The sequence below is a fragment of the Anopheles coluzzii genome, chromosome 2 (assembly GCF_943734685.1).
Source record: "Anopheles coluzzii chromosome 2, AcolN3, whole genome shotgun sequence".
Lineage (NCBI taxonomy): Eukaryota > Metazoa > Arthropoda > Insecta > Diptera > Culicidae > Anopheles > Anopheles coluzzii.
Window position 1 is genome coordinate 71363365 of NC_064670.1, and position 26878 is coordinate 71390242.

The window sequence follows — 26878 nt, forward strand, 5'->3', positions numbered from 1 at the left end:
TTAAATAGAAACGTTAGTTTTGTGTTCAAAATTTATTATAAAGCTAAAGTCTTCCATTAATATTCAATTGACAGTGTGTGTTCTATTGTGAGCCTATTCTTTTGTGTGATGTGTAAGAGAAGTCATAGGGTTAAAAAGCATTGAGAAATCTAATATTAATTTGTGTAACAGATTTACTGCCATTTTGCTACATTTTTGCATTACTGTAATGCCTAAGAACATTGTCTTTATTTACGTTTAATTTTTTTACTTCAATTACAATTCTGCTACATAAATATAAACGAAGTATAAATACATGAATCATTATTCATGTAGACAAACTCCATACTGATGAAACTTAACACGGACAGTACGATAAGTATTATCGTTTTCAAACATATGTCAAACAATTAAAGGCAATAGCTTTCGCTTGATCGTGTAAGGTCGTGTTATGGTAAGGTGTCGTGAAGAATCTTCTAGTATCATTTGTGCTTGGCTATTATTGTTCTAAATAACGATCGTTTACACAATGATACCCTATCATCGTAACGCGTTCAGATCGATCCATGCGTCATCTACTCAAACAGGCAGCGTGCGTTATCAGCGAATTCATTGTCGCTAAGCAACAACGCAGCAACCGATTTCTGGTGCCCAAATCGTCATACCCTGTGGCAAGGTGCGTGTACAGGTAATGGGAACAAGTCGGTGGGACAACAATGCTATCGATGCAATACGAGCTTAGTGACGAAGAACCCACAGGCCGCAAGTTTATGGCCCCTGGCAGTAGTGTCCGGGCATACGGGTGCAGTGTTAAACCGTTCCTTCAAAAGAGTAATCAGTCATCTCCCGGTGCGATAAGTTTGGTTACCTTTTTTTCTACCCTTTTTGCGACGGCAAATCCCGGCTGTTGCTTTGTGTACTGATAATGAGCGTGTGTGGTGTGTATGGAAATTCGGGGGCCCGTCTTGTACATATGGTAGACGCCGCATCAGCGTGGAACGATCAGTTCAACACGGGAAGTGAAACACGGCGCAAGTGTGTCTGAAACAAGTGACCTACGGCGGAGAAACAATTCAACCGGTAGCAGCTTGCCATTTGCCATTCGTGTGTGCGTAGATCAAGCAACGTATAAATCAGGTGTCGTGTACGCAGATCGTAGTGTGCCGGTGAAACGATTAAAGTGTGCATAATGTTGCGTCAAGTGAGCAAGTCTGATTTGTTGACCAAGCAGTTCGACAAACTGCTGGTACCACTCTTCTCAACACAATCTCCCATGCCAGCATCAGGACTTCGTCAAAGTTCATCGTCTGCACGGACAGTGGTGCCTATGAACAATCATCACGCATTGTTGACTGGCCGCAACAAGTATGGACTCGGTAAGTGTTTTTTTTAATGCGTGTGTAAAATGGTATTCGCATAAGAATTTGGAAAATAAGGAAAAGAAAGAACAACAATCACTATTCACCTTACTGGAACCGGTTTAGCAGGAGGGTTGTTGTTGTTGTTGTTGTTGTTTGATTGGGTTGTATGATTTTTGGTAAGAATCATAATAAAACTAGTATGTTCAAGTAGAAGAGTTATTCCAATATATGACAACAAATTACAAGTTACATGGAATATCAGTGTTACTTCATCGTGATTTAGAAAGTGACGTGTCCTTTCCTTGATCGATTGATTGTGGCCACGATCTTGAATAATTCCTTCACCCCTGTAACGCTGAATCTGCCGAGGCATTTAGTGACAATCTGGAATCGCATGCGCGTGGGCATTGGATCGAAATCGCCTGATGGGAGTAAAAACATGTCTAGCCTTTCATAAACATCCTTCACTAATCTGGCAAGGCTGACATTGTCTGGGCCCATTATCATGGAAGTATTTATAGCGAAGGACCCCTGCGAACTGATTTTCGCACGGCTCCTTATCAATACTGTTCGCACTGCTGTGTTGATAAAACATTAAAAAAACACTGCGCTGAACCCGCTGTTTTTGCCTACCATTGTTCTACTGAAAACCGGTTGTCTATCGTTTGGTCCAAGCATTTGGACGGTCATAAGCCTCCTTCGATCATGACGTACGCCCCAACGGTGGTTGTTTTGGAAGCTAAAACCGCAATCATTCAAGATGAAAATTTAATTTGCTGCGCACGTGGCAACGACGTCGGTGCCGGAAGCGGGTACCTTTTGCGATAGCGTAATGGTTTTTGTTAAGTAGTGTAATATTTCTTAAAAAAAAACCTTATAAAAGCATACTGACCTGGAGATGGGACCTTTCCGTTACAGAGGTTTTGCGGTTCATCTGGCGAGACGTGATACCGAAAACGTAATGACGTCAGTAGCTGGCAGTAAAATATGGAAAGCAAAAGGCTGTTCGCACTCGCACAGGGAATAATTAATTGCGATTAAAACGGATCGCCACAAAAGGGCGGCTGGACTATTTATTCTACGCTTTGATAGAGAAGGGACTAGAGTTTAGTAATAAAATACGCAATAGCAGTTGTACCAGATTGCTTATCACTCGCGATAGTTGCGAACCAGTTACTGAGCTGTTTACTGATAATGATTTCAAAGGTAGTCGGTATACTTATTTTTTTTACAATTAAACTTACATGAACCACTTTTTAAAATACATATTATTATTGATTTGGCGGACTTTTGCTGGGTTGGCACATAAATGCAACTAGCTGGATTGCTATCTGTAACCTATTAAATCATTCAATGGAATAGTTTAGAGAGGCTTTGGCTCCAACGGTGTTCTTTCGCCTGATCATTCAATGGAAGTTAGTCAGCCCTATGTTGGAGAGGCTCGATTGATTACCATACTGTCTGATTTCGACCTGAGCAAAATTATGTGTTCAAGAATGCTGCAAAAAAAAATCTGATAATTTCTTTTATTGTAGCTTAATTTTTGTAACGACATATTAATAATAAAAATAATATGCTATTTATTTTAACCCTTACAACGTCAACAAGCGGGGCGCATGTCGTAGTTTGGAGACCCCTGCCTCAGGGGAAGAAATTGCTTATCTGCAGTTTTGAGCTTGTTTAGGAGATGCTCTCAGCTTTTGATTGTGAAACACCCAAATTGGAGCGTTTTTACATGCTTTTTTAGGCAGTATTTATGTTTATCATTTAATATTCAGTAATCGAAATAGCCGGTCTGGTGGTACAGTCGTCAACTCGTACGACTTAACAAAATGCCCGTCATGGGTTCAAGCCCCGAATAGACCGTGCCCCCATAGTAGGACTGACTATCCTGCTATGTGTAAACCAGTAAGACACTGACTGAAAGCTAAGCCCACTAGTGGTGGTAAAGGGAGGCCTTGACCGACAACGGTTGTTGTGCCAATGAAGAAGAAGAAGAATCGAAATAAGCAGCTCATGGTTACTCCTGTAAAGGTATATAAGGCCGAGGCTAGAAAGGCTCTATTAATCTATTAATATTTTATTGAGTATATTATATCATCAAACACAATATTATACGTTCACTTTCACTTGAATATCTCTATAAGAACATAGATAAACATCTAATAAATGCTAATTGTACCGAATCAACAACCGAATACAATCAACAGAACAATCTTTGCCTTGTTCTACCCGTCCTGCTAATACTTTCTAGCAGATCGTCTTGTTGAATGGACCGCTAAACTTATTTCAAGGAAACTCCTGATCCTGAGCGTAGCAGAAAATTGTTAGAAATTTTCATTCATTTCATTTTTACGGGGTATAAAATAGGCACAGAAAGCTAGAACGCTTTCATTTGATTTTGTTTTTTTTTTCCTTTCGTACTCTCTCATCTTGTACCTCAACCGTGGTTTGCTTTTAGACTATTTATAGTCGACAAACTCACAATATTAAAAAAAAAAAGAAAGTGGAACCCATCTTTTGTTAGCAATGTCATAAATAGCCGCGGTTCAGAGCGCGAACGCATGTGTAAAATTTCCCAATGATCGTTTCGTTCCGTGTTCCGCACAAAGAAAACTCTAACTAACACACACTGTTGCCATGGTTTTACGCAAATATTGTTGTATGTGCATGCAAGACGATCATCACAACGAGAGATCTCACTGTCCCTCGAACGCGAACACTTCACGGTCCATCATTATAATCTTATCAATCACTAATTGATTTGTCCTTGGTTTCGATAGTTCATAAGTGAAGTGTCTCGTGCTGTTGGCGCTTGCTTTTACACCCATTCACTCTGCAAATTCCGGATCGCACAGAAGGGGTTTGCAATAGCAAGAAGCGAATAGTGTTTGCACTTTTTATTATTGTAATTGTGTTGTTATACTTGGAGCTTTGTTTGAAACGGGGGTTTTTATTTCTGTGATCGATCGTGAGAGTAAGTACGATTTATCACCGTCTCTCTAAGAGCGATGCAATTTTTGGGTTTCTTGCAATAGTTGAATCGTTTACTCATCTTAACAAACAAACAATTTCTCCTGTTTAATTTTGTGCGTTTTCTTCATTTTAGCAAATATCAACGGAATGGCAAAGAACGGATACGGTCACGCAGCTACGGCGCTGAAAGCCCAACCAAAATCCCAAGCCGTGTTCGATCGCGAGGACAAGTTCGGAGCGCACAACTACCATCCACTGCCGGTGGCACTGGCCCGGGGAGAAGGTGTGTACGTTTGGGACGTCGAAGGCAAGCGGTACTACGACTTCCTGAGCGCATACTCTGCCGTCAACCAGGGCCACTGTCATCCAAAGATCGTGCAAGCCTTAACGGAACAGGCACAAGTGTTGACTCTTACCTCGAGGTAAGCATTCGATTGCACTTTCACTGTGTTTTGGGCGTACGTACCTCATGCACTACAATGCACTCGTTTCCTTCCTTGCAGAGCTTTCTACTCGAACGTGCTTGGCGAGTATGAACAGTTTGTGACCAATCTGTTCGGCTACGACAAGGTGCTGCCGATGAATACGGGCGTCGAGGGAGGCGAGACGGCCTGCAAGCTGGCCCGCAAGTGGGGCTATAAGGTGAAACAGATTCCCGAAAACAAGGCCAAAATCATCTTCGCCGAGGGCAACTTCTGGGGCCGCACGCTGGCCGCCGTGTCGTCGTCGAACGATCCTAGCAGCTACGCCGGGTTCGGACCGTTCATGCCTGGGTTCGAGCTGATACCGTACAATGACACAGCCGCTCTCGAGAAAGCCTTGCAGGACCAGCACGTGTGTGCGTTTATGGTGGAGCCGATACAGGGCGAGGCGGGTGTAGTCGTGCCGGACGAAGGCTACCTGCGCAAGGTGCGCGAGCTTTGCTCCAAGTACAACGTGCTGTTTATTGCGGATGAGGTACAGACGGGCTTGGCCCGTACGGGACGCATGCTGGCCGTCGATCACGAGGACGTGAAGCCGGACATTCTCATCCTCGGCAAGGCTCTCTCCGGTGGCGTGTATCCCGTGTCGGCTGTTCTTGCCAACGATCCGGTAATGCTGTGCATTCAACCAGGCGAGCACGGCTCAACGTACGGAGGCAATCCGCTCGGTTGTAAGGTGGCCATCGCTGCGCTGCAAGTGCTGGTGGAGGAAAAACTTTCCGAAAACGCTGAACGTATGGGTCAGCTGTTGCGCAGCTCGTTGCGCGAGCTGCCCACGGACGTCGTGTCAATCGTACGTGGCAAGGGGCTGTTGAACGCGATCGTTATCAATCCTAACTTTGATGCGTGGGAAGTGTGTTTGCGGTTGAAGGAAAATGGATTGATTGCAAAACCTACGCATGGGGACATTATACGGTTCGCGCCTCCTTTGACGATCAACCAGGAGCAGCTGGAGGATTGTTTGCACATTATCAAAACGACAATTATGTCGTTTGTGCAAAAGTAATCGTGCTCGGAAATAACAGGAGGATCGCGTCATGAAACATTTATAGAGGTTCGTTTCATTGCTTTCATACACAACAAAGATAGAGCTCATATGATATTGTTTAGAGATGTAAGATAAGCCATAATAAAATTAAGTTTAAATGAAAATTAAACAAACAACTCACAATCTTTAATGTCTACACATTACATGGAATCATGGAATCGTTCAATATTGTTTTGGCTAATGTTGAACGAGTAAATCGAAACATCACAAAACAACAATGTTTTAGAATATCTTTTTCTTGCCTCGAGTTTTGAAAGATGTTCCATGAATTTAAAACATGTAATATGAATGGAATTTAGCTAACCATTCCACCGAGTGACGGATTAAGATTAAGTCGAAGTGCCCCGACCACAACAACCGATCTCCCACTCACAGTTAATCTTCTTCTCAATTCTTCTCTGTTTTTTTTTTAAATTCCCCATACAGCTTCTCATCCGACACTTCAGAAAGGCTTAAATTCGTGTTAATCCACCATTGATTCCACCTGCAAAACGTCCGATGGAATCTAACCCGTAGTCATAGCAATGGCGTGGGTGAGAACTCGCACCTCCCAATGAAATAGCCTTTCGATTCACAACTCGAATAGGCGTCACTTTGTGTTTGGTACAAAGAAACGTTGGTTATATTGAGTTATTTCTATTTTACCACTCTTTTCAGATCGCGGTATTTAAATGTAAAGAGAAGTAAATTACAGGATATTCACAATTCATGGTATGAGAGGCTTGTAAAGAAGAACGTTAGATTTTAAGATAAGATTTTATGTACTGATTTAAAGAGGCTAATGACATCAATTAGCTCAAAGTAAATATATATATATAGAATAAAGAAAAAAAGGTATGGAAATAGTTGGGTCCAGATAGGAATCGATTTTCGAACGAGCTTATTATATGTAAGGGAAAACGGGGCAAAATGAGCATGTTATGCAGTTTTATGACTATTTGTTTTAATTTTCCAAGAAACACAATTATTTTTTCTTTTTTCTATGCTTTTACTATTTAAGTATGGATTAAAATTGCTACAAGGCATCATATTAACGCATTAATGTAAAGAAAACCTGTAAATAAGCGTTGATCTTTCACGTGTTGCCCACAACAACAGCGCTTAAGTAATGACCAAAGCTTTTGCACACGCGAAGATATATGTTCTCTCTCTATCTTTCGATCCTGCAAATTGTTTCAAAACTGTACTTTTAAAATAAAAACACTTTCAAAACATCGACAGAATCGGATCTTTTCCAGCTACATTTATGTTGTGGACAAATACAAATATAAGAATGTTTATATTTTTTTATATTAACAAAAATACTATAAAAATACTATAACTTTGAAAATAAACCATCTAAACCCTTCACGCATCCCTGCGACATTACTGAAAGCTTATTTTCGAAGTGCTAAAATGGCATCATAATTATTTTTTATTGTTGTATATAAACTTATAACATTACATGTTGTTGAAACACTCCAAAGAATAAATTTTGAGTTTGTAAATTCACCTTTCCTGTAAAATAATCCTTGATAAAGGATTTCTATGTTGCCCCGTTTTCCGTTACTAACGTTTCTGTAAATTTGTTAAGTAGGCTGAGCAGCTGAATTAAGCAGATGATGGTTTGCAATGTTCAATTAATTGCCCCGCGATTGAGAATCGCTCTTGTAGTAAACATGTCCAAACATTGCAAAACCTTGCAAAACGTGGTGATTAGGTTATTATTACGTTTTACTCTGCGAAGAATAGCGTAGAAACACGATCCGGTCAAATATTCACATTCAACCGACTATAAAACTGTCCATATTTGTGTTGTTCTCTGGCATCTTATACAGTGGCGGCCACCTAAAGTCGGACACCTCATAGTTTAACCTATTATCTGATTTTGCGGCACCCTGGACAGTTCCGTAGACCGCTTATCGGAAAACTTTCTTCACACGTCTTTGAGGACACTTTTTAGCTATGCACATGCAAAAAATCAGACCGATATCTTTTAAAATATCAGAACACCATTCATAAATGTGGTAGAAGGTATGAAATTTATTATCCGACTAAAAGTCGGAGTCTTCATTTCATAGTGAAATGATCACGTAATTTGCCAGTATTAGCTATATAATGGGCCGGTCTCGTAGTACAGTCGTCAACTCGTACGACTTAATAACATGCCCGTTATGGGTTCAAGCCCCAAATGGACCGTGCCGCCATACGTAGGCGAGGACTGACTAGCCTGCTATGGGGGGGATCGATCAATAAGTCACTGAAAGCCAAGCCCAGAAGTAAGTGGTATAGTTGGTGATTTAGGCAGGCCTTGACCGACAACGGTTGTTGAGCCAAAAGAGGAAGAAGAAGCTATATGATGCTAAAATCATTTGATATCAGTTTTTAAAGGCCCATCGACTATTTTCAGTTGTCATCTGCGTAACCTAAGCGAAGCGCTCTATTATGGCCTCATTCAGCCAAATACCGTTTCTGCAAGGTTCCAAAAGAAGTAGTACAGGTGTCCCCCGAGATACGACTGTATTTGAGACCGAAAAAATGTCCCAAAACAAGGCGTAAGTCGAAAAAGTCGTATGTCGAATATCTGTGAATATAAAATATATAACTGATGTTGAAGAGTTGGAATCTATGATATCGTGTATTTTATTTAAAATAATGTTCGATAATGTAATAACATAATAATAATATATTTTTAAAACCGTACACAATATAGATATTCAAGATAGGGTAGTTGTGGAATCTTTGGAAATGTGTGTATAACGGTTATCAGCGCAGATATTCTAAAAAATACATCAATTTCTTGTCTTCTTCTTCTTCTTCTGTTTAGGTTGATGGGTTACATCCTCCTATACTCTCTTTTTGGGAGGTATAATCAGAGGCGTACCATCTGAGTTTGGGAGTGGACTGTCATCCATGTCTCCTTTTTTTGTCCAGGTTGGTTTATATTATGTCGTTAGTTACTTAGTCTTTTTTCCGTTATTTCCTCCGTTCATTATTATTATTATAATTTTTTTTTGTATTGTATTGTATTTTTACTACGTTATACCGGGCTAGATTCGGTTTATTATTTCTAAGCGATTTTTCCATTAGGTTCCCCTTTCATGGTCTTTCATTAAATTAAATTTAAATCTTTTTTTTCTTTTTTTTTTCGTTTGTGTTTGTGGGCTGTGCTGGTTTTTTTTATGAATGAATTATTATTATTATTATTTTTGTGAGGTAAGAGAATAGTTGTTCTGTTTGTTTGTTTTGTATGCGGTTGTATGGTTATTGCTTATTATTCTGCTTATTATTTTTATTTTTTAACATCCCTCTGTTTCTGAATTGGGATTTGCCATATTAAGGGATTTGCCATCTTAATAAATATGTCAATAAATGTGAAGGAACGAGGTGGAAAATGTTATGAATATATAGACTGCAGTACGTAATGAAAGTATGTATGAAATGTAACCGTTTGTATATATGATGTGTATTTAGTTGTCCCTGAACCTAAAGTTTCTATATTTCTTGTCAATGACAACTTTTAACTGTCAAAATCAAAATCGTCGTATCTGCGAATCGTCGTAACTCGAGGAGGTCGTAACTCGGGGGACGCCTTTATAGTAATTTTATAGAGAATGTTAAAATTTTTCATAATCTTAGAGTTACTTAATCATTTAGAAGTATCATGAATGTATGAAATAGTGAAGAATTACTGCCTAGCCTGTCATTGAAGACTTAATTGCCTCAATGCCGTTGTTCACTATTTAGATAGAATAACTACTGCTTCAAATTGGTTGACCATTTTTGTTCCGGGCTTGGTTACTGAGCATGTTTGAGCATGTTAATAATAAGAATCGTATCTCTCTTTAGCAAGGTAATGAATAAGGCTTAGTGCCATAAGCGCCTATGCATCCCCATAACTTTCTAGATACCCTAACAAGCATCAACGGTTTGAGCATGAATATTCCTTCTAGATTTTAACAGCCTGCGCGACATTTTATGCATCAAAACTATTGTTTTTTGCTTTATTGATGCATACATTCTGAATCAAAAATAATATTTTAAGAATTCCTTGACTGTTTGCCTTAAACTTTGAACAAAATGTCATTTTCTTACTAGAGTAAAGCCTATCGTTATAAATTTGTTACAACCGATAGCTCTGACGCGGTCTTCTGTTTCGCCATTTTGTTTCGTTGTCTTATCCATTGAATATGTTCGCGTAGTCTTAAGCTCGATGTCTCAAACATGAATCATTATTGTTTGTATCAATAAACCGCAAAAATGGATGCTATTGAAGACTTCACCACATGGTTGTAACCAAATATTTCTTTAACATTCATATGTTTCTCGTCTTTTATTTGTATGAATTAAGGTATTATGTAGAACTGTCTTTATTATGCTGACAAAACTGTCTTTATAACTCCATTTCTGATACTTCTACAAGATCTAATAAATTTAAAATTATGAAAAAAAACAATAATTCCCTCTTTAAAGCTACTCTGATATTTAAATTGGTTAATCCGGACCGTAGGGCGCATGACCTAGGCTATCTAAAACGCAGATGACTACCCAAACTAGTCTATTGACCTGTACTAACTGATATCAAATGATTTTAGCTTCATATAAGCTAATATTGGCATGCTACGTGGTCATTTCACTATGAAATGAGCACTGTCCAACTTTCAGTGGATCGCATAAATTTCATACCTTTTACCACATTTATGAATGGTGTTCCGATATTTTAAAAGATATCGGTCTGATTTTTTGCATGTGCATAGTTAAAGAATGTCATCAAAGACGTGTGAAGACATTTTTCCGATAAGCGGTCTACGGAACTGTCCATGGTGCCGTAAAGTTAGATAATAGGTTAAACTATGAGGTGTCCGACTTTAGGTGTCCGCCACTGTACATATTGACCGTTGTTTGTTGGAGAAATTCTCTCGACAGTAACATCTGGAATGATTAAAGCTACAAATAAAAGGTTTTCAAATTAAACTGTTGTATGGCTTTGTGAATTGGTTATTCAAATATTGTAAAGATTATTACAACAACGACTAATCAACGCTAATAAACAAAAACAAACGAAATTTAAAAAGGGTTAAAACGCATCATTAAAGGTACACATAAGACAAATAATTTGATGGACGTAACTGTTTTATCGAGAATCTTAAAAAGCACGTCGGCGCTTCAATTTAAATGAAGCGCCTATTAGATCATCTTCTATCATGAACAATTAAGTAACAACACGCGATCTCTGATGCGAATTGCTCTTTCTCGTCATTAACACAATAGCGTTGCACTGTTGTAGACTAGGAAAGCTGGTACTGGGAATGCTGGGAGCCTAAGAATGTAGTTGTGTAGAACTTATTGATTGAGCACCAGCTTTTCCTTTCAATAGATTTTGGTAAACTATCTCCGTCTTGCGTTCTAAGAGGCTACTTGCAATTCAAATCCAAAACAAACTTATGTGCTGTACAATGGCAGATGATTTAGGTGAATAATTTCCATAGACGATAGACCATATATAGTAGTAGCTCAAAATCAAAACCACCAAAGCGCTCCCACCGTCATCGTCATCAACGTGTTGAAGATGATAACGATCTACGATCCAATTCTCAATCGATCTACGAAGAACAACTCGATCCAAGAAAGTGATAAATGATCAAACATGTTATACACGATGTTCTTGCTATGGTCAGCTGCCGCCACGCTACCTCAAAAAGAACAAATTTACAAAAACTGTAGGTATCATAGGCAAAATCGAAAATTTTCGCATCTAAACCGTCAATCCGGTTGCTGAAACTTCCGGAACGCGATACGAACGAAACTCTTGTATGTAGTGCCTGATTGGTTGTTACGTTAGAAAGAAGAAAAGCAATTAAATTAAATTCCCGCAATAAAACCGTGTACACAGGAAGGATTTCCAGCCAGCAACAAAACCGTGCGGCAATCGATTCCCTTTAAAATATGCCTTTAGTTTATGTCATTACTTAAGCTTAAGTTAACTACCTTGACCATCATCATTTACAGTAGCATGATCACGATGATCATGCCGCAAACTACATTTGTGTTTTTTTTGTTTTTGGTAATTTTGTTTGAACTTTACGTCGTTGGCGTTGGGGAAATACTGTAACATTGGGAAATTCGCAATGTGTATTCCAATCGACCTGATCCTCCAAACTTTACAATTTGACCTACCATAACGAAGGGTCGGATGAAAGCAACAACAGCATTGGATGTTCAGCTTTTTTTCGAATAAACTTTATATTCATGCTCAGGAAATTCCAACCGTCCAAACAGGTTAAGCTTTGAGCATTTCTTTTTTTTCTACTTTCAAGCTACTCGCGAAACCTACACATGACAAAAATAACCCACACCAGACCAACCCGCATCATACGACGACGCGGGCCAACACACAGATGATTCAGATGAAACGTGCAGTGTATGGGTGACGGGATGCTATGATGATCTTCTGGCACACGATCTTACTAAACCATGTAAAACAAAAAAATAAAATCTGGTAAAATGTGAACAATCTTTGAATTGATAAGTTACTAGACAGTACGAGAGAAAAAATGGGAAGTTAATGACTGATTATGCCTTTCGTAACAGACGATTGTGTGTAACGTGATCAGTGAATGCATTGTATTTGTTTAAATATTTTGTTTGATTAATGGAGCTGTATTTACAAGTAAAATTGCACAGTTTTTACAATAAGATCGAACGATCATTGATCATCATTGATGAAAGTTCATATGCAGATCACTGCAGCATCACTTTCACGGTTACATTCCACGAACTTACCATTCCGTCCATTCATGATCGTAAACCGTCAAGACGCCGATCGCCGACTTCAGGTCACGTTGAATCCGAAAGGCACGTTAGTTATCGCGTGGCGAGTGATCTGTACAGGTGCATCATCATCATCATCCGCACCATCCGCACTGCCGTGACTGTTTCCGTGACTGTCCCCTCGATTCGCTCGGCAGTGAAATGAAGCCGCACTATATGCTACTGTTGGCGCTTTTGGTAGGATTCCATGGTGAGTAAAACGGGTAGTGGGTTTGGCGTTGGGTTTTTGGTGTTTGGTAAAACAGTATTACATTACGCGCGTGTTGCATTTCGACAGCAACCAGCAGCAGTGGGCAGAGCAGCAACGGTGCGACAGCGATAGATGATCCCGATCTGGATGACATGGAGTACGAGCGCGATAACGACGGCGAGTCGCTCATCCCCAAACCGGTCGTGGTGCGGTCGGACCTAGGCGATCCCGTACCGACCGTACAGATCCCGAACAAGGCCGGCGAGTTTGTCACGATGACGCGCATGGATGTGCAAGAGTGCAAGAGCAATGCCAGCTATTACGAGGCCACCAAGTACGTGCAGTGCTATCTGTACCGGGCGAACGATACGGCAGATCGCCACGAGTTCCACTTTAATGGGTTGAGTTCGATCGTTGCCGCCGGTTACAAGCGCACCCTGCCCACAGCCATCCTGGTGCACGGGTGGCTCGGCAGTTCGGAATCCGTCGTCATTGACCCGCTCGCCAAAGCGCTGCTGGCCCAAGAAAACAAGAACGTAATTGCCGTGGATTGGGAGCAGGGTGCCAGCACGCTGCTCTACCCGGTCGCCCGCTACCGTGTGCCGAAGGTGGCCAACCTGGTGGCGGCACTGATCGACAATCTCGTGGCCGGGCTCGGCCAGGACATCAACCAGATCGGCATCATCGGGCACAGTCTGGGGGCACACATTGCGGGAATTGCGGCGAAACGGGTACGATCGGGTAAGATCGGTTACATCGTCGGGCTCGATCCCGCCTCGCCACTGTTTCGGCTGAAGAAACCGGACGAGCGGCTGTCGGCCGACGATGCACAGTACGTGGAGATTATACACACGAACGGCAAAGCGTTGGGCTTCTTCAGCAACATTGGCCAGGCCGACTACTATCCTAACGGCGGTGTTCGACAGCCGGGCTGCGGATTCAGCCTTACTTGCAGCCATCAACGCGCGGTGGACTTTTTCAAGGAATCGCTCAAGATAAGCAACTATTACGCCCGGCGGTGCGATGGTATCGCGAACCTTGGGCCGACCTGTTCCACCGATCGAACGGTGCTGGGCGGAATGATCTGGAAGTCGTCGAAACCGGCAGGCGTGTATTACATCTCGACCGCCCCGAACGAGCCATTCCTTCGCAGCGGAACGGTGGAATTGCGACGAAGCGCCTCCTGGATCCTTCTGCTGCTTTCACTCGCATCGACGTACATACGGATCGCTTAATCGAAGCTAAAACACAACATATACCAAAAAACACACAACCCATCTGAGTGATGTACGTCGAATGCTTTTCAATCGTGCCCGACACTCATATGACCAAAGTGGAAATACCAACAAACGGAGAAGATTACGCCGAGTGGGGAATGTTTACGTGCCCTTTGCATGGGGTACGTTGAGATTATTTCATCGAAATACGTTAAACTAGCCCATGGTTGCGCTGATTATTGTAGTTCACGATCACGAAAGAGAAGACATATGACACGCAACATGATTTTCAAAGAAATTAATTCGGAATCATCGTAATAATTCACTTAATCGGTCATAATGGAGAGCGGTTCATGATCTCGATGTTGTAATTGTGATCGAAAATAATACAATTCTACTAAACAAACCGATTATGAAATTTGTAGGTAGAGAGGATAAATATTTATAAATATTTAAATATAGAATATTTAATTGCTGGGGTTTGCATAGCCACTGAGCAGTGGTTCTCAACCTCTGTGGCCCAAATAGACATGATTCGCGGAAAATACAATTTTTATAAAGACAAGCTGATTGCACTATTGTACTGTACTTGACTTTTTTCCTAAGGTGTGAATTTTGAAAAGTTATTTGAACAATAAATGCTAAAAAGTACTCTTACTAATTTTGATCACTAATTGAACTTCAATTGCATGCATACTATTGAAACAAAAACACACACACGTTCCGTGGGGAAGAACAGTTGCAACCGGCTTGAGGAAACACTAAATGCCCAGCGCAGGTAAAATTCGATAAATAGTAGCATATAAACAAAAATTCGTAGCAGTAAAGTTTACAGTACAGTAATCCATAACAATAACCTTAAAGTGGGAGAAAAACACAAGTAGGAACTAAATGTAAGAAATCTATTAATTATTTTGAGTATAAATAAAACTAATACCAATCATGGCAGATCAGAACCGTTCGGACTGTCAAGATAACCCTTCGTAAAAATCGATTCGTCTTCTCATTTCACGATCATGAATGTCCTCCCTCCACAAGGTAAGGTCTCTCCAACACTTTCAGTAAGGGAAGCCTCTTATAGACTTCAACGATCTTTTCGACATTGCGTTTGATCTTAGAAAATTCCGATAAAATGGTTTCGATGGACCACATTGCCTGGACTTTGCTGAGCCCTGCATTTTTTGCTCTACACAATTCGCTTGCCACTGTTTGCCTATATGTAGCTTCCCGTGGCCCCCGTCGCCCTCATCCTTTGGCCGTTGAACACTGCATACATTGTTTTGTCATCATGATCCTTCCATATATTTCTTTAGGTGGAGTTTTATGTACTATCATGAGCAGTTGCTTAATTGCTCTATACATGTCCCTCTATTTTTTTTTTGCTTCCCTTTCTTTAATAAAGTTAATAAAGTGTACATTTTGAAGAATTTTTTGAAAAAAAAAACAAATGTTATACCAAAGTTCAAAACGTTACCTATGAATGACTCTTATGTTTTCGGACAGAAAAACTGATTCCTCTGGAGGAAACTTTCAACAAACAAAATGATCGTATTTATGGAGCATGTCTTCGTGATATACCAGCCGTTAAAATTACAGTCGATCTCAAAATGCATCGCCTGAGTTGGTTTTGGGAGATATATCGACAAAAAAGGCACTGCCAGAGGCCAAAAAGTAAGCAAGAAATACCATTTCCAACACGTTATCGAAAGCCATTTGAAGCCATGTGCTAAAATACTTTTAGGAAATGACACTTTTTGCTTTCACCAGCTTTCAGCTCCAACAACCCATTAGGATTCAATTGTTCTGAAATGGCATAGGGGAGAATTTACATTGCATTATCAGCTCATCTGAATGGCCTGCAGCTCCACCAGATTTGAAGCCATTGGATTTCAGTTTTTGTGGATATATGCTACGAAGGTTTGACAACATTAAGCATCTAAGGGCGAATTCAAGAATCGTTTGGTAAAGATTTGGTACAAATTGTCGAATCAAGTTGAGCGTGCAGCTTGCAATGCCTTTGACCAAGTGTTACAGGCCGTTTTCAAAAACAAGGGAGAAATAGTTAAGCTTAACAGAGTAGAATCTAATTTTTGCTACTGAAACAAGCTATTCTGCAGCAAAATAAAATCTGATTTGTATTTTATGACACAAACAAAATGCATTACTTTCACGTTGCCACCCTGTAGAAAACAAAAACACTCATTTCACAAAGAATATTTACACAATGTCTACATAATCAATAAAGAGACGAAGAATTTGGATACAAATTGAATGTCAAGTAGTTTACAGATTACTGTATGGATGTATAAGAATGGATTGACGAGTAATTCTGTACGTTTCCATATCATACAGTCAGTGGTCGTATTTTGTTCCGTGTTGGCTAGGTTCTCTCTCTCCCTCTTTCGTTGGCCTGCTCACGATAGAGCACGTCGATGTGATATGGCCCGGTCAACAGTCATTCTCCTGGATGCCCGGTCCCTGGCTGCAGCCTCCTATCCATGCAGACACCCGATCTCCGACATCACATGATCCAGCCATCGAGTTCGCTGTGCTCCCCTGCTCTTTATGCCGAACTCGGAATCGCTGTCGAACACCTTCTTGGTGGGGCATGAGTCATCGTATCCTGCCAGCCTTCGCCACCGTCAGCATGCTCGGTTCGCCGTACAGTTTGGCAAGCTCGTGGTTCATCCTTCTCCTACACGCTCCATGCCCGAACAAGTCGCCAAAGATGGTCCGGAGGATGCGTCCCTCAAACACGCCCAGAGCGTTTGCATCCTCCGCTCGGATGGTCCAGGACTCGTGTCCGTAGAGTACCACCGGGCGAATCAATGTGCTATATATCTCACATTTCGTGCGGGCTTAAAGTCTTCTGGATCTCAGCAGTCGGTGAAGCCCATAGTATGCACGATTCCCCTGCACAATGTGTCTCCGGATTTTGCTGCTGATGTCGTTGTCCGAAGTAACGACCGTCCCGAGATAGCAGAACTCTTTTATAGGTTGGCAATTTTTGTAGTTAGCAATCGCCATAGGTCCGATAATTATTCGATCAGTTAAATTGAATTAAATGAATTTAAAACAATTAAAACACCACACAGCTGGCTCAAAACAGGCAATCGATCCGGTTCAGCCGTCCGGACAGGTAAGAGCCAGTGCATCTATCGAACAGCCCATCTGAGCGCTTGAGTCTGGATATGTCAATGAACAAGTACGGCTGCTCAATGGCTAAAGAGTGGCGAGAGCTCTATGTAGCTCCGTACGCTCCATACGGTCAATGTAGCTCCGCTCTCTCACTCTACACGCTCCACACACTTCATACACACAAAAGTGTGGCTTAACTCAGCTGGTTTAAACTTCTTGTTTTGGCGTAATTGTGTAAGATGCGCAAAATAAAAAGAGATATCTTTTCCCAATTGTTTAACGGTACAGTATTAAACATGAACAACATATAGTTATGTGGCATTGGACACCAGCTCGTGATTATTGTGTCGTGCCTTACCATATTGCAGCGCGGCACATTCCATCTCTTCTAGTTCCCACGGTCGCGCGCCATCGGTCACCAGCCGGACGTAGACGGCTCCCACAACCATACACCGCCAACCGAGGTAGAATGAATGTTAGAATTAGTTTTAGTTTAGAACCCATCCGAGTAACACATAATTATTTGAATAAAAAGCGGTTTTGTTCGCTTAATTAATGTACACCGCATTATTATATATCAACAAGAAACCATGCAGCACAACCTCAGCGATCACATTTTAAAGAGGAGAAGACTCCTTGCGGCCCTTGCGCTCCTTGCACAACACTAATTATGATGATAGTTTACTTTCTGACCAAAAACTATTGAATAGCAGAAAGGCTCGTGTAAAAATTTCACTATTCAGCGCCCTTCTAGCGCCGTTTCATAAGGCGCGGCGCCGCGGGAGTAACAAAATGCTGACAAATTTAGCCAAACGTGAGCTTTTGTCAACATTTCGTAATCTGAAGCAGCTAGGAAATATAATTGACTAAAGTTGACGATAAGTGACAACATATGACGTTTGCCAAAAAGCATCAAACAAACAGCTATTTGGCGAAGTTGTTATCCATTGCTATGATAATATTTCTAAAATGCATGTTTCTAATTGATTTAGTTGCTATTTAGTACTTCATACACAAACTATCAATCGATATTCAGAGGATTGAGCTTTTTGTCGTTCATGTGTAGATTTTTAATGCGGCTACGATAAAACCTCTTTTTGCAGTTGACGAGCAGTTTTGACAAAGTTGATAAACATTTCCGTAGCTCACGGCTTTGCGCTTTCGTTCTCTAATATTGAAAAAGTATATTTCACCAAATGTACGCGAAAAACACCTATTTTTCAGTAAAAATATATCTTTGAAGATTCGCGACTCAACTGGTATTCTTCAATCTTTTAAGATGCATCTGAACCTTCAAACATTTGTCAATTTTCACAGATTTATGAATGTTTGAAAATATTTGCATATTTACACGCCATTAGACATAAATGAAAATTTAAATCTCAAAATTAAAGATTCAATTTCATTAATCCATTATCCATTGCTTCCCAAAAAAAAAAAAATACATTACGAGCGGTGGGTAATGCTATTCACATTGAAATATGACTGTGGAACCCCTGTAACCTCAAAGCGTGGGCTTATGTAAATATAGTATCAACTGCGCTCGTACACTTTTAACAGATTAGCGTTCTGTACTTGAACCACTTACATTGCTAGAAAAGGCAAACCTTATATCAACATCATCATTATTGTCGTTTTAAGACATCAACTACGATTTTAAGTACTGTTTCATGGATAAACTCATTCGAGTTTATTGATCGTTGATCACCTTGATCAGTGGGATCGTGTTGCTGGCTGTGATGCAACGCCACCATCAATACTCAGATCACTATAATGCCAAAAATTGTCCATACTGAGGTTCAATACTAATAATTCGCATAACCTCAAATATATTTTTTTGTGAAATGTAACATGTATGATCAACATAACTTTTAAGAGCAATATTTTAGTTCATTCGATACTTAAAATTCATTAAGTGTTCGATGCCTAAAAAATGTATCCCAGGGAACAGCACTGATTGTGAGTTACTATCCACATGGCTGTTAGAAAGTATCTGCGCCCAGCATTCCAGCTACCATTAATAACATCCTTTTCGGAGTGCTACTGACTCAAAGAAAAACATCCGAATTGCCCCATAAACAACACTCCAACCTAACAAAAAGGAACTCATCCACAGCGAATGTTAAAAGGTTTCTCGTTCATCAGTAATCAGAAGTTGAATTAGAGGAATTGAACGTTAAGACTAGTAGGGGAAGGTAGGTAAAAACGGACACTGCGGGTAAGATGGACACTACTCAAAAATGCATGAAAAAGGTAATTTCCAAATAATTCAACCATGTAGCATCCAAACTGAAGGTAAAACAGAACATTTGAGAACATTTTTGGCATACTATATGCAAAATTCGTTAAATTCACGAACAAAATAAATTTTCAATCGTGCGTACCTGTATGTGGATCTAATTTGACTATTGCGGATTTTAAGCTAAATCTATGTCATCAAACACTTTTAATAAGTATTTTTCTAAGATATAAATCATCAAGCAACTAAAGAAAGCATTAAAATAAGCGAGAAATGAAACACCGGTCAAAATAGTAGCCATTCGTTATGCTATTACTCGCTCGACGCTGATGAGGCGCTTCACGAAATCCAATATCTTGACACGACTTGGACAACTTTTAGCAACAACAAGATGAGGCATTGATACGACATTGTTCAGGAATAGATGAGAGATACTATGGGATTAAAAATATCAAAAAGTTAAAATGGAAAAAATGGCTTTTACTACTAACTAGTCCGTCAAACATGCTTTGGTCATGGACTTTCCGCGGAGTAATTTCCTAAAGGGAAGTTCTAGACTGTTGTTCTGTAAGCTGGTACAAAGTCAGCTGTTAGTGCCTAATATTCAAAAAATGCCACAGATTCTGCAATCAACGATATGTTAGAAGCGCTGCTTACATTTCCTAAATTGAATTGAATGACAAAACAAGAGTTTAAGATAATATATGCACATTGTCATGGTCAGTGTATTTATATATTCTTAGATGTTTAACCTTTTCCTTGAGATGTCCGTCTTTACCTACCTTCCCCCATGTATGAATCTAAAATGTCAGCGAAATTGTCCCGTCTACAACGAAACCCGTCTACAAATGAATATCGGCAATGGACAGGGTGGTGAAATATCACACGAACAAAACGGAAATGGTATGTAGTATTGGTGGAGTTACCCGTAGGACAGGGGCCAACATGTTTATTGCTCTTGGTTGAATTCCAGCATCGAGTAGCGTAGAGGAACGTTATTGAGTGAAACTACGCAAGCTATACATCGAAATTGCGATAACACATCGGGCAGATGATAGATGCTGATGTCCAGACATAACACAGCTGTGATGAGATTATGTTTCTCATGTGTTTTCGTACAAAACCAAAAAAACCGGATCACTTTAAACCAAGACATTAGCCAACACTTGAGCTACGTACGGCCTAGTTCAACATTGTAGCCACTTTGTGTACAGTACAGGCGGCAGCAATGCAGGCCTATCACAATTGGTCATTTGGTGATATTAGGTGTATGAGATTTGCTAAATTCAATAGAACCAGTGCTACAAAATGTCACTGTCAATGTTATAAAAATATCTGACTGAAACATAATCCATATCAGCGTCACGTAATCAATTGTGAAAGCCAGAGGTGATACTAAAAACGATTGGTGTGACCAATACATGCTTCATGACATTTTTCCGACCATCGCTTGGTCAGTCACTATGTCACGACTTTTTTTTTGCTGTGATCAGTTCTACAAAATGTCAAAAACAAAATCATAAAAAATTCCGGTTGAATCAAAATCATGTCAGTTTCACCACTGTGATGATCAGAGGCGAGACTCAAACATTTGGTGCGACCATCACATGCTTGGTAACATTATGTGCAACCAACTCATGGTCAGTCACTTGGTCGCGACATTTTCAGTCGGTGATCATCGCGATGGTCATGGAAGATATGTGGTGCGTGCGAGTGGTTCCAAGAAACAAAATGAGTTTGTTTTCTCGCTCTGTTTGACCAGAGTATATTCCAAGAGTATATTCCAAGAATGTCATGATTATCATCGACAAAAAATGTCGTGACTAAGTGAGTGACCAAGAGTTGGGTGCTAATCAAAATGTCACCAAGCATGTGATTGATCCTCCAACTGTATGAGTCTTGTCACGGATCATCTCAGTTGTGTACGTGAGCTGATTTGAGCTTCGGTTTCAGTCATGAGCGTTGATGACTGAAACAGTGCCATTTGGCAGCACTGTTGACAGCCAGAAAAAAATCATGATTATGCTTGCGCCGGCATTAACCTCAGCTTGTCAGTCAGAGTATGGAGTTGGACACAAGCATTCGCATGTCGTGTTCGGCATGTCATGACGCACGTTCATTGAGTATCAGCAATGAGCATCAAGCTACCACGGATATGTTCATTGTTTTCGTCGGTGAACATCTCGTGATGCTAATGACATTTTGCAGCACTAAATAGAACATTCATAGCTTCTTGGAAGCGAGTTGCTTTGTCAGGTATTGATCACAAACGGCAATCAGATCGTTCGTTAGGAGAAAGCAATTAGAGACAACTTCGCTCGTGATATTGCATCAATAAATTAAACGCGTCGTGTCCATCATAGTTCTTCTGCAATCATTTTTTTGTTGTATTTTTGTATGCTGCTTGATATATAACAAATTTTTTTTTCACATATTTTCAATTTTTACATAATATATGCATGTATATATATATGTTTGTGTATATATATATAATAATAATAATAATAATAATAATAATATTCATATAATATCAATTACACCAAAATATGCACAATTCTGTTTTTTTTTTGTGTGTGTTTTGTTACAGTTTTGCTGTTTTGCTGTTTGCATCTTAACATTAAACTAAAGTAGTTGAAGTAATTGTAGTAATAGTATTGGTGGTAGTAGCAATAGTAGCAGTAATAATAGTAAATAATAGTAGTAGTAGGAGTAGTAGTAGTCGTAGTAGTGATAGCATCAACATCGTATCAGACTTCAACGCTTAGCGTTGTTCATGCCATTCCGTATTCATTACTACGTTTCCTCATTGGCTGCTAATGCCAGAAGTTGCTCTCTTTTGTATGGTTTTCTGTTTTATTTTGTTTATTCTTATTTTTTCATTCTTTCGCTCACCATCACCGCCCGTTTAGGGTATTGTTTACTGTTTCGTGTGTTCTCTACTTTTTACAATATGCACACTGCCTACTAACCTTAACTCTAGCAACTTAGAGTTCTTACTTATTGACTATGTTTTGTTTGTTTTTTTCCCCCCTTCATTTCTACACTTGTTATGTGCTGTTTTATCATCGTTTCTTTGTTTTTCTCTATTGCAATGTGACGCTTGTGTCTGTGTTTCTAATTTGCTGGAGGACGTTTGGTCATTTTATACACCACTCACTGCTATTCTCACATTCGTTTCTTGTCTTTTTTTATTATCGCGCCTAGTCTTACTTCTTCGATATGAAACTAAACAAGAGCTCGTCGGTTTTGATTGTTTTACTTATTCATTGAAATGCAAGTATTCATTCATGTGTATTTACTTCAGTATGGGGGAGGGAGGGGGATGGCTTTTTTCTGTTGCCATCGATACCACGATGCACTTACGCAGCGTGTTATGCAGTGTGTAAAATTGATTCCTTTTTGTTTTTCATCATTTCATGTCCATTTTCTCTTTGGCTGGGCCGCACTATTATGCCATTCTTGGAAGCGACACACGCAGAAGAAGAATGCTGCTCCTGGAGAGCTATTGGCTGTGCACTATTCGGTGCGTTGTTTTTTAAAGGCAATCGATTCCAGTTACATTCATGATCATGACCAATCGGTCAAACACTCTTTCAAACATCAATCTAGTTTAGTTTGTTGGTACAACGCATCGATTCGTTTACCGCAGTCATATCAACATCCATTGTATATCGTCCCTTTCGTATCCTAATGCATATTGATATCATGACTATTGGTGGTTTTCTACCCGGAATACTTATTCAATCCGACTCTAGGCTGGTAGTACGAGGCAATCCTCGAGGAGCTTTGTTTGGTTGGTCTTTCGCACGCATTATACGGTTGCACACACGATTGACTTTTTCCCACGAATAAAACAAATCATTGATAACACCAAAACGGCATTGCGTTGCAAATGTATGCTACTTAGTGTTTCCGAAATCCTTAAAAAAATGAGTTATTTACACATGTACTAGAAGCTGTGTTTTGCCCAATACTTTCAAATCGTTCCATTGTTCGTTTTGTTCAAGATGAATTTTGTTGTTTTTTTCCACATGTTCACCAATAGTTGCATCCCCGGTTTCTATTTCTAGCTCAGTCCTATGAGTCCTGCAGAAGGCCTTCATTGTATGCTGTTTTCTTCGAAAAGCGTTTCCCAGCTGCATACAGTGCTTTGTTTGTTGTATCATAATTCTTTTTCACTCATTTTTCGTTAACTTTTCTCTTGCTTTTGTCTCTCTTCCTTGAACCTTTTTTTTCAGATCTTGTCAGTCATTATCTACGATGATTGGCTGTATCTCCTTGATTGTGTGTGTGTGTTTTTTGTTGTTGTTTAGTGTTACTTCATCTTTCGATAAGCCAGTGACTATTACCCAAAGTGCCAGCATCAGCTTTAAGCCGATGTAAAGTTAATAAAATAAAAACCACGAAAATTTAGCTTGTAGTACACAATTTTCCACTTGGCTATTACTTAAGGTGTAATGTACACGAATTAGAAACTTCTACATCGTCCTAGGAACACAATAAGAAGTAAAAAAAGACCAAGCCGAAACAACCACTAGCGAAATATAACCATCGCCACGCATGCAAGCCAAATAACACTAAACTAATATGATCAGCTTAGATTGGCAAAACCACTTGTCCAACACCGATTTGTACAAGCTAGCTGGTGTGCCAAAACACAAACGTTGTTAGTCATTTATTCCATTTAAATCTGACATAAATGGATACTCTTGACAATTGACAATACTCATGAGAAATCTGAGAACAACATAACGTTACAAACAATGTTATCTCCCCAGTTCCCCCACACAGAGATGTTAGAAATAATTCAGTCTTTTTCTTTTCGTTTGTGTTTTCTGCTTGTTTCCTCTAGTTTTCCAACTTTAAGTGTGCTTTGTTCAGGTGTAAGCAAAGAAGCACTATTTTACAGCACTAGAAATAGCTGTAAATGAGAAAAAACATGTTTCGCAGCTGCTCATGCTATGCTCATCGAGAACTACATTCATCTACAAAGATTGTTATGTGAGGCAAGGCAAGATTTGTAACCTTTTGCACACTCGAAATTGTTGGTACAATTACAAATGATTGGGATCATTTATGTTTTAATGATAACTAAACACACTAGTACCAACTATCCAAAATCTGGAAACAAAATGAGTGGCTTTCCTTCGGTTCAATGGCTGCAATTGTAATGATTTGCTAGCAGCCTCGCCCCAGCACACCATCGTACATCACACGCCAACATTAGTGTTATAACGTGTTACGCATCGGACAAAACGCATGCGTGCCATGCGTATTATAGCATTGCTTCTTTTAAATAAGTACACTTTGACAATAAGTATAATGAGAGCTGGTTTGACAACATCATTGAGCGTGCATATTATTGTTGGCCACTAATTGTCGTAATCTAGGAGAAACTAAACGTTGTGTTGTGTGTTCGGGTACCTCTGAGCTGGTACAACAGCATTACTGAGAAGGTAAATATGAAAGACATAACATAGGCAACAGGGGGCTTGACATTTTCTACTTTTCGAGGAGTATCACTACATCAGTTAAATCCGTTAAAAATACAACCATCTATTGCGCAAAATGCAAACTGTAAACAAATTAGCCCGTGTATCACACTGCGATACAACTGGTGCACACACTGCGCTGATCGGTGTGATGTACTCATTATTATTTCATTCCAAACACAGTGTTCACAACTTTACGAGTTCGAAAGGCTGTAAGAGATGATTATACTTGGATTTTACCATCAATTTAACAGTCTTAGCTACGAAAGTCTAAACTCAAACCTTGCTCTAAACGTTCTATTATCATATATCGTACAAGAATTCCTACAATTCACAGGATTGATATATTGACGCCGATACGATGTTTTTGTTTTTAAGAAGAAGAAGAAGATTTTTGCACATACGTTTCTATGTGATGGGTTCGTTTGCTTCCTAGTGAATTCCTTTCCGACACCTTTCGGCCACACGTTTCATCCAAAAAATATATTTTTTTGCACAAATGTGTATGCATGTGTGTCTTTGTGGTCGTATATGGTGATTTTTTGCTTACTGCGTTTATAAATAAGTGCAATGGTTTGCTTGAGCCTGTCTGCACCGCATCTTAAACTAGCCCCTAATTCATTGTTATGTACTTTCGTCTTTATAAATAGGTATTTCTGATTTGATTTTGTTGATTCTATTGTTTGTTTGTTACTTGGTTACACATTAGTATAGTCAGAATACTATAAAGAGCTGAAGTCGATACTCACAACGGGCGTATGAATAGTTTAAATTACTTTTTTTTTAGTTAAAAGAAACATCATGATTGATGAATATGTCATTCGATATTGTTCAGTTCAAACACGCACTCTGAGTTTCTTGTATTACAGCACGATACATTTCTCCATACATGCTTTGTTCTGTTTTTCATTCAAATCTCCAATACATCTTTAAAATATTGACACTTTTTTGAAAATATATTTGTGCTGCTTATAAGGTTTTCATCTGTTTTTTGACTTCGATCGTACACGGTACGCTGTAAGTAAAGTACAGAAAAATCTGCACCCTATTACTGCATCCACTTTCTACTCATGTAAGTAAGTTATGTGTGTTCATTCTGTTTGAAGGGGTTGTATCGACTAAAATTCAGTTGGAATTCATTACTCTTGCGTTGTGTGTATCGTTCATTGAGATGGTTCAGAGGAAAGAAAACTAAACACTTTGCTTTAAGAAGTTTCACTGTGTTCCATTCTAGTTCAAATAGCACTATTACTCAGAAATTTATATTTTGTGTTATAACTACCATTCCGATGTATAAATGTGGGTATTAGATCCTTTGTCTACATGCATCGATTTGTGAACTGTTCATTATCATGCAATGAGTTGTAGTCTATACTTTGCATTAAACGTGATCATTTTCTCGATCTCGTTTGTGGGACAAACTATTGGATTGTCAGATCAGTCGGCGTAGTATTGAACTGATCACACAATGTAACAGAAAAGGAAACATGATATTCGTGGAATTTGACAATCGTTCAATATACTTGGTATTTGAATGCATTACACAAGCTAAGAGAAGAACAAATTCACAATTGCACTAAAACAAGAAGATCATATACAAACGCACCAATATATTAAACAGGCCTTCATCGACATCATTGACAGAGCAAATATCATTAGAGAACCAGCTCGAATGAAATATCTAAGACCGTTGCCTTCGTTTATGCCATGTTTGCTCTCCCCGGTTTGTAAACAATTTTGGTAACTTTAGCCAATTTTTGGTCCCCATAATGGCTGCAATATTGCTTTGCAGTCCCGTTCTAATAAGCAAAAAAGATTTCCAATTCTTGGCTTGTCCTTCTGTTCTGTTCCGTTCTGCTCTGGATGTTCCTACATGGCAATCGAGAGATGACAATTATTTACAAGGAAGCAGTAAAACATTAGGCGAAATTTTGGCTCTTCCTAAG

The 26878-nt window shown here is 39.5% G+C and overlaps 2 protein-coding genes and 1 long non-coding RNA gene across 5 annotated transcripts; 2 read left to right on the top strand and 1 right to left on the bottom strand.

Annotated features, from left to right (window-relative positions):
• Positions 1–595: 595 nt before the first annotated feature.
• LOC120961528 (ornithine aminotransferase, mitochondrial) lies at positions 596–10137 on the top strand. Of its 3 annotated transcripts, XR_005752698.2 has the most exons (5): positions 596–1355; positions 4450–4738; positions 4820–5852; positions 6273–6379; positions 6504–10137. XR_005752698.2 is itself a non-coding variant. In XM_040385303.2 (4 exons), the coding sequence occupies exons 1-3, from the start codon at positions 1169–1171 to the stop codon at positions 5802–5804; spliced, it is 1461 nt and encodes a 486-aa protein (XP_040241237.2). In that variant the 5' UTR covers positions 596–1168; the 3' UTR covers positions 5805–5852; positions 6273–10137. The 3 variants fall into 3 exon arrangements, 2 of the variants coding, with proteins under 2 accessions (XP_040241237.2, XP_040241238.2); XM_040385303.2 differs by having other exon boundaries at positions 6273–10137; XM_040385304.2 differs by lacking the exons at positions 596–1355; positions 6273–6379; positions 6504–10137 and adding an exon at positions 4185–4317 and having other exon boundaries at positions 4820–5962.
• LOC120961540 (uncharacterized) lies at positions 1543–3927 on the bottom strand. Its single transcript, XR_005752700.2, has 2 exons — positions 2233–3927; positions 1543–2156 (listed from the first exon to the last, which is right to left on the bottom strand). It is a non-coding gene; the product is annotated as an uncharacterized LOC120961540 (long non-coding RNA).
• A 1825-nt stretch (positions 10138–11962) lies between the features above and the next one.
• LOC120951955 (lipase member H-like) lies at positions 11963–14714 on the top strand. Its single transcript, XM_040370980.2, has 2 exons — positions 11963–12846; positions 12934–14714. Exons 1-2 carry the CDS (start codon positions 12798–12800, stop codon positions 14079–14081), a joined length of 1197 nt encoding a protein of 398 aa, XP_040226914.2. The 5' UTR covers positions 11963–12797; the 3' UTR covers positions 14082–14714.
• The last annotated feature ends 12164 nt before the right edge of the window (positions 14715–26878 follow it).